The 7,975-nt window shown below is 43.0% G+C and overlaps 1 protein-coding gene across 1 annotated transcript; it reads right to left on the bottom strand.

Annotated features, from left to right (window-relative positions):
* Positions 1–246: 246 nt before the first annotated feature.
* On the bottom strand, positions 247–7,975 carry RBM22 (RNA binding motif protein 22). Its single transcript, XM_083424451.1, has 11 exons — positions 7,608–7,975; positions 6,832–6,885; positions 5,628–5,657; positions 5,055–5,187; positions 4,461–4,561; positions 4,173–4,345; positions 3,844–4,044; positions 3,515–3,679; positions 2,591–2,679; positions 1,782–1,916; positions 247–1,234 (listed from the first exon to the last, which is right to left on the bottom strand). Exons 1-11 carry the CDS (start codon positions 7,866–7,868, stop codon positions 1,104–1,106), a joined length of 1,473 nt encoding a protein of 490 aa, XP_083280577.1. The 5' UTR covers positions 7,869–7,975; the 3' UTR covers positions 247–1,103.

Raw genomic sequence — 7,975 nt, 5'->3', positions numbered from 1 at the left:
ATACCACCTGCAGTTTCACACCAGTGTGGGGGCCTGAAAAATCAAAATGCATTTGTGCAAATGTTCACCAGTCACTTTTATATTCCATCCTTTTAGTAAATGAGGCAAACACTAAGCAATGCCAAATCCATTTCTTTTACACAACTGCCTCTGGAAGCAAATTCCAGATATCACTGAGTGAACCTGCAAAGTGCTGTATTTTCTTTTTTTTAAAAAAAATGCACACAAGGTAATGAGACTTGGACATAGGTAAAAATATGATTCTCTTTACTAGGACACATGACAGACTTGATGCAGAAAAACAGATGGTACAGGGTAAATACCGAAAACACATATCTAAAAGAGCTATCAGTAATCAAGTGTTGCGTTAGGAAATAAACCAGACTAGTTTCGGTAGCAAATGGACATGAAGGCCACGTAAGTCACAACTCAAAGAGTCACCAAGCCCCTTTAACAGAGGTTTAACAAGCATGCAATGCTGCCGCCTCAACATTTTGGTAGCATGCATCACAGACAAAATCATGAATGATGGGAAACAGCATTGAATAGGAAGTGGAACAGCATCCGTATGCCCCTCATTATAGTCTATGACCTCCCTGTATCTTTCCATTCCAGCTCAGCGCCAAGAGAAACTTGAATCTAGTTTTAACGGCAACACAGTAATTTGACGTTCAAACAGATTACTACTGAAGGGCTTTCCAGGCCATTCTGAACAATGTTGGGTAGTTTCCACTGGGGATTACCAAACTGTCTTAAAGGAGGGTGTCTCGTTTTGTTGCCAAAGACTAGTTTATTTGAAAGTATCCAAAACTGAAAACGCTGATGGGATTTGTAGTTCTACTATAATTAAAATTCCTCTAGGTCATTTTAAAAAAAAAGCCACTGTTTGCTCAAAATACTTGTATCAAGTTCTTTGGTTATACAAGTGATCTGGTTTTTTGTTTGTGTTAACACAGCTGGACTGAACCAGGGCCGTGTGACTATGAAGGAGAGATATTTTATTTCCTGCACATTGTAACTGAATGTGGTATGCTACCAACGTAAAGTTCCATAAAAAAACAAAGAAGGAGAAGAAAATAAACAATGAGAATGATCTTGCGATGTTAGGGGCTGTTGTGCTTCCCGGCATGGGCACCCATTCTCTGTGGATCTTGAGAAGGATAATGGATAGGACCTGGAGCTCTCATGAAAGGAGGTGGAGGACCCATCGCATGAAACATGTGTGGCCCAAAACCTGCGGAAAAGAGGACAGACAATCTTTGACACTTGATCAAAGCTTTTATAGGTAAGAGAAAATTCTCTGAATTTGTGACTGGCACCTGACATACTCCTTTAATTAATGTCAGATACCTTGATTTTGTTGCCTTTAACACAATTTCTTTCTTTTTTCTTTTCTTTCTTTTTTAAAGCAAGTTATCATTTTTTTATCCATCTTGCTTGGGTAAGCCGCATGGCTGTTTCCTAGCAATCAAGCACAAGACTGAGCTGCAAATCTTCCATAGAAAAATAGTCTGACCCCACAATTACATTTCCCACAATGTTGCTTCACAAGCAATCGCTTCTCTGTTGCTAAATGCCATGATAAAGTTGAGCGGGATGATTAAAGAAGCAAACACGCTCAACTAGCCTTCTCTTTAAGCGAATACCAATAAAATATGTTTTGGAGGGCTGAGTCTGCCTATGCCTGTCCTGGAGATTAACTAAGCAATAGAAAGTAGCTCCATAGATGCAAAGACAAGACATTCTGCTGCATATTTCCCCAGAAAACAAAGGAAAAATACCTGGGGGTGGGGGTGGAGCAATGCCAGGCGGGGGTGGCAGGGCAATGTTCACCACAGCTGGAGGGCCACTGGGAGGTAGGTTGAAGTAGTTTGCAGAGGCTGCCTCCTCTTCTGCTGCAGGAGGAGGAGGAAGAGCTGTGGGGACAGAAAAGCCTTGATGTCAACCTTTTCCAGCAGACGAGAGCAACCCAAGTCCATGGAGCACTGCTGCTGTCCATTTTCTCAATGTCTATTATCTATTATCGTTCGTATAGGTTCAGTAAAGGAATTTCATTCCCTATCAAAGTGACTCTAAATCAAATGCCTCATCTTGCCAAGGCCTATATTATTAGGTTTCAAATAAGCTTAACCGTCCAACCTTTAAAGCAGGAAGGAGAAATCTGCAAGGCACTAGATGTTCTTGGACTACAACTCCCATCATCCTTGCCCCATTAGCTGTGCTGGCTAGGGCTGATGGGTGCTAGAGCCCAACAACATTTGGAAGACCACAGGTTCCTCATTTCTGCCTTAAAGTATAACTTAACTCCCTTCCGTCCAGGGGTCCTTTACCTTTAGTTTTTACCTCCCTCCCTTCTGATAAACTTATTCACAGACTCTCTCGTAAGCACTGTTTCCTTCTCTAGTCCTAATTCAGTCAGTCTCTAGCTATGCCAGCTTCAAAATGAGACCTTCTTAACCTCTCTGAATAAAAATGTTTATTGCACCTCTGTTTTCCAAATAAACAGAAGAAGAAAAGCAATTTTTCTGCAATTCACCTTGTCTAGAATGTCAGAAAGCCCATGTTTCTGAAGAAGGAGCACTTTCCTTACCTCCAGGTAATCCCGGCACTGGCTCCAATTTTATACCAGATTCTGTGATTCCTTCTCTTTCTTTTTCTTTTCCTCTGGCTGCTTGAGACCTGAAACCAAATCAAAGCATTTGAACTGTGGTAAAGTATTAAGCTGGGTGGATGCTGGACTTCCAGATTTTAAAAACTGTAAGCATATATTAACAAAAACAAATTTACATTTTTATATATATATTTTTAGAAAAAGCACAGCCAGTGCCATACTTTAATAACTGTGTATTTCAACCGATTTGCAAAATATACTTGGTAATGCTCCCTAATACTGTATAGATAGGAAGAGAACTGGGTGGCTTTCTTAGAACGGTCATAGCTCTATGTCAGGGAACTGCCATCGGAGCGGGAGGCGGAGAGAAGGCTCCAGAGGGATGCCGGAGAGGGTCCCAGTAGGGAGAGAGGCAGCCCATCCGCTGGGGAAGGAAATCAGCGTAACACCAGTGGAGAAGGGGGGCAGATGGGGGAATCGGAGAGGTGGCTCCAGGACTCCTCGCCGGAGACCAGCGGAGAAAGTATGAGTACTCCGCTGCCCACACCCTCTTTGCGCAGAAGACTTCCGCGCAGGGAGACTAGGAGGAGACTGGGCGTCAAACAGCTTTTATGCTGGAAGAGGTTCAAGAAATGCCCACTGACGGATTCTGCCAGTGACTGAGGCAGCCACGAAACCTGAGGCTGTCCAGACAGAAAGGGTTCAACCAGGTAACCTAGCCAAGAGTGGCGGCAACTTACGCACGAGCAACCCCTAGAACCATTACACTCTATGAGAAGCTGCACGAGTTCAGCTTGGAGAATAAGCAAGATGGTACTCTCAGCTAACTGCAGAAACTCTGTCAAGGAAGAATCTCTGAAAGAAAAATACATGTTGCCATCACTTGATTTCCTTATCACTCACCTGCCCCATTTCACATTAAGCCTGCGACCATTGACAATGAGCTTGTTGAAGGACTTCTCTGCTGCCACTTCTGCAGCTTGTCGGGTAGCAAACTGGATAAATGCACACTGTTGCCTCTGCACAACAGTTATTGTCCGGATCTCGCCAAACTGATAGAAGTGATTCCTGAGGAGGAAACATATTCCAACAAAGAAATGCCCTTTTTCACATTCCTGAAGTCTAAGATGCTTCAAATCCAATATACTCCACAACCTCAAAGCTTATTGTGCAGACATGCAACCAACACTGCCAAGCCATGCCATCTGAAGTAGATCCAAAGATGCACTTACCTAAGGTCAGTCTCAGTGATGGTGTCACCCAGGCCACCTACATACAGCGTTGTAATGGTCTTGTCATCAGGTGGGTCCAAACGAGGCATTGTGGAAGCTCGTTTGAGAAGCTTGTCAGCCACAGGATCATTAATTCCATAGTAACGATCTTTGATATTCTGATCTGCAAGCGGATCATCTGGATCTGTAGGTTTCTCATGTCTAAGGATTCAAGAGCAATATTTCATGACATTTGTTGTTAAGTGCCAATTTCACCTGTCTCGTCTAACCTTTTAATTACTCAGACATCTGCTTTCTTGATAAAGTTTACTTTTTCACCATAATTATACCTGTAGGGACATTCTTCTCCTCTTTTACACTCTCCTTTCACCCAGAACGAACAGATATGTGGACGGTTGCGTTTATAGTAAGGTGTGGTCCGAGCCAGTTTCAGCAACATGTCACTGGTGGATGTTGCCTTTCCTAAAGCACCAACAGGTCGGGTGCCGTCAGAGTTCATGATCTACAAAAGCAGAGAAACAGGGATGTACACAATAACACCAGGTGGAAAACACGTGTCTTAGTGATCTGGTTCATTTACTTTAACGCCACTAATTACACAAGAAACATTACTTCACCTCTCTTTCCATATTTTGGGTGTAATACTCTTTGTTAACATCCGACTTGGGCATATCATCTTTAAGAGAGAGTCCAGCATCTCGAACCTGAATAGGCAAACCTAATATATAATGGGGAAACAGAAAATTAATATAAAAGCAAAACAATAACGACCACAAACGTTATAAGCAAATAGTTTGAGAGCATTTGAAAGTAGATCATGGACTAAAACCATGGACCTCTGTCCAGTTATTTCCCTTAAGAGAAGCAGGCTGAGCACATACTGCAAGAGACAATTTCAACCTCATCTCCACTATTAAAAAATGTCAGCAATGACGGCCTAGCTTTGGAAAGCTGATGATAAATTCAGACTCTCCAAGCAGAGGGAATAGCACTAGTATGTGCCATGCAGGTCCAAATGTGGAAGGGGAGTCCATATACAATCTGTTTTTGTACTGAAATTGATTTTAGATGTTTAAATTTTGTATCACTCAGCATTCCAAGATCCTTTGAGATGAAGAACAGGATATAAAATTTTAACAACAACATTCTATACTCGGCAACAATATGTTAATTTTGTATTTGCACAGTATAGTAAAATGATAGCTACATACCATACTCCAGGTCAAGAAGGCAGGTCTGACAAACATTTTTCAGCTTGCTGCATGTTTGGCACACTTCTGTCTTCTTAAAGCGCATCCGTACACCCGGGCACCAACGAAATACTGTGAATGGCCTAGCACAGATCTGAGACAAGATTGCATTAACATGTAGCAGCCTATCTAACTATAGAAGAACACATGACTAGTGCACTTTCAGTTGTCAACACTACATAAACTCAAAGCAACGGAAGTAATTATTGGAAGACTCAATGAGGATGGGAACTGATTGCAGTGTGTTTAGTCCTTTTTAGGCAATGCTATCTTTGCTGTTCTCCATTATTCCATTGTGGAAATGAATGATATGTTTAGCTGTGTAGATCTAGCAACACTGTTGTATACATGTTCTATTGACACCATTGAAGTGAATTGAACTAAACTAAACTAAACCAAACTGCATGAGTAAGATTTAATGCTTATCCTTTATTGCTGTGACACTAAATTATCAGGAAATATTTCTACCAGTAATACAACCACCCTTTAAAATTATGTCACTGTAACATACTCTCTTTTGAATGACAAACATACCTTGCATTCTTTTCCATATTTCTCTTTGGTCTAAAATAAAGGAAAATACATGTTAGAAAAAATAACTGTATCCCAAGATTATATGCCTTTTGAAATCGAGTTTACCTTGTCAACTCCTACAAATTATCTCCGCAATATATGTTAACTGTACTGAATGTTACTTTATCTGCTCAGACTGTCCTAGGGAACAGAAGAGAATTCACACTTTCTCTGATAAGAATATGCAAAAACCTCTGACTTCACATCTATTTCTAAAGAGACTGAAAATTGAATGTTATCTTGATCTCCCTTCCAGGCATAAAGGATACTGCCTGCCAGGGATTCAATGGAAGTAGTTGTTTTTTATACACAAAAGGGAAATGTTTCTTACATTAAATCTTTGTGGGAATGGCTGGTTACATAACAGCTGTGCATGTACACGAGAGTGTAAATTTGAGCATTAGTAAAGAATAACTTCAGAGTAAAGTGATTCTTATGGAGAGCCTGCAAACACAAATTGAGGCACATCACTATGATCAGTCAAACTGATTTTAAAAGGATTTATAAATGCTTAATTTCCAATCACAGACAAACAAGTGATCTAAATACCTACTAAGATATTCATCTCAATATATTTAGTATAACCTTCTACCAAGGAAACTATAATACAATACATTGCTTATTCTTGCAAGTGAATACACAAGAACAATAGGGACCCCTGACCATTAGGTCCAGTCGCTGACAACTCTGGGTTTGCGGCGCTAATCTCACTTTACTGGCCGAGGGAGCCGGAACAATGTCCGGGTCATGTGGCCAGCATGATTAAGCCGCTTCTGGTGAACCAGAGCAGCGCACGGAAACACCATTTACCTTCCCGCCGGAGTGGTACCCGTTTATCTACTTGCACTTTGATGTGCTTTCAAACTGCTAGGTTGGCAGGAGCTGGGACCGAGCAACGGGAGCTCACCCTGTTGTGGTGATTCGAACCGCTGACCTCCCGATCGGCAAGCCCTAGGCTCAGTGGTTTAGACCACAGTGCCACCCGTGTCCCTATTCACAAGATCAATACCTTAATCTAAAACATATTTTCTTAGAAGCAAAATCCATCACATAAAGAGTACATACTTTATAACAATGAAGTCAGAATTGTAGGTTCCCTGCAAGTTAATATCCTCTTATCTTTGTTTCATTTTGCTGATCTTTAGTAATAGCCCACAACACATACCATTCGAATATAGGGGTTTTCTCCAAGACATGTCTGGCACAAAATGGGGAAATCCTACACAGAAGAAAAGAAAATAATTTCACTGCAAGCACATTTCACCAACCCTGAATTCATAAACAGGATGTCTATAAACATGTCTATAAACATCCTGTCTATAAACAGGACGTTTCAAATTGAATGTGAGAACGAACAACTCAGACATTCCTAATATCAGTAAATGGATCTGATGTAAAGCATTCAGTGTCACGGGCACTTCTGGGGCTGGATGCTACTTATGTGTACAGTATCAGCTTTATTTTTAAGTGCTGTGTCACAATAGCAAAAAACGGCAAGAGGAGAACAAATGAGTGCAACTCAAATCTCCTGGTTTCTTCAGCCCGTGAGAGAAAGCACAGCAATGAGTTCTCACGTTTAAAGCATGCAGTTAAATACATCCTCCTAACTGCACTTCGGCATATTAGGCGAACAGCCCACACGCCCACTGCTGCACTGTTGCGCAGCAACAGTTAACACCTCACTAGCTTCGCTAAGCTAGATTCTCCCCAAAAACGTCTCTTTTACAAGGTGGGAAATCGTGGTTAGCACGAGGCTTCTCGCTGCCGACTCCCAGGACTCGGCAAGAAGCAGGAACCCAGCCGCCTCACTGGGCGGGCGGGCGGGCGGCAGCGGATCCCTTGCCCGCGGGAGACTGAAGAGCCCCGAGTAGCTCACCCCCGCACCCCTCTCCTTCCCGCCCCGGCACCCGAGGGAACCACCCAGCCCCGGGGGGTATTTACCGCATCCTCCCAGTTCTGCCGATTATACGTGTTGGATCCCAGAGACGTCGCCATCTTGGCACGCCGAACAGGGGCGCCCGGAAGTAGACTGTCGGCACGCCGGAAGCGCTCCTCACCTCGCCATAGAGATAGAGACGGGTAGAGTGGCAGCGCTACCATAGAGATAGAGACGGGTAGAGTGGCAGCGCAACGGGAAACCGGCGGCCCTACAGACCGGGGGAGGGGGCTTTTTTGGGGGGGGGGTAGACCTCTTGCTCCCATCAACCCAAGGCAGCATGGCCGGTGTCCAGAGCGCTCAGCTGTACTGAGAGGTCACAGGTGTCCGGTTCTCACAGGATTGCAGCCTGTCTGGAAGCCATAGAATGATA

Source organism: Podarcis tiliguerta, assembly GCF_965153285.1.
Source record: "Podarcis tiliguerta genome assembly, chromosome: 2".
NCBI lineage: Eukaryota > Metazoa > Chordata > Lepidosauria > Squamata > Lacertidae > Podarcis > Podarcis tiliguerta.
The sequence above is the reverse complement of the archived record's forward strand: the minus strand, read 5'-3'. Positions and strand labels throughout refer to the sequence as shown.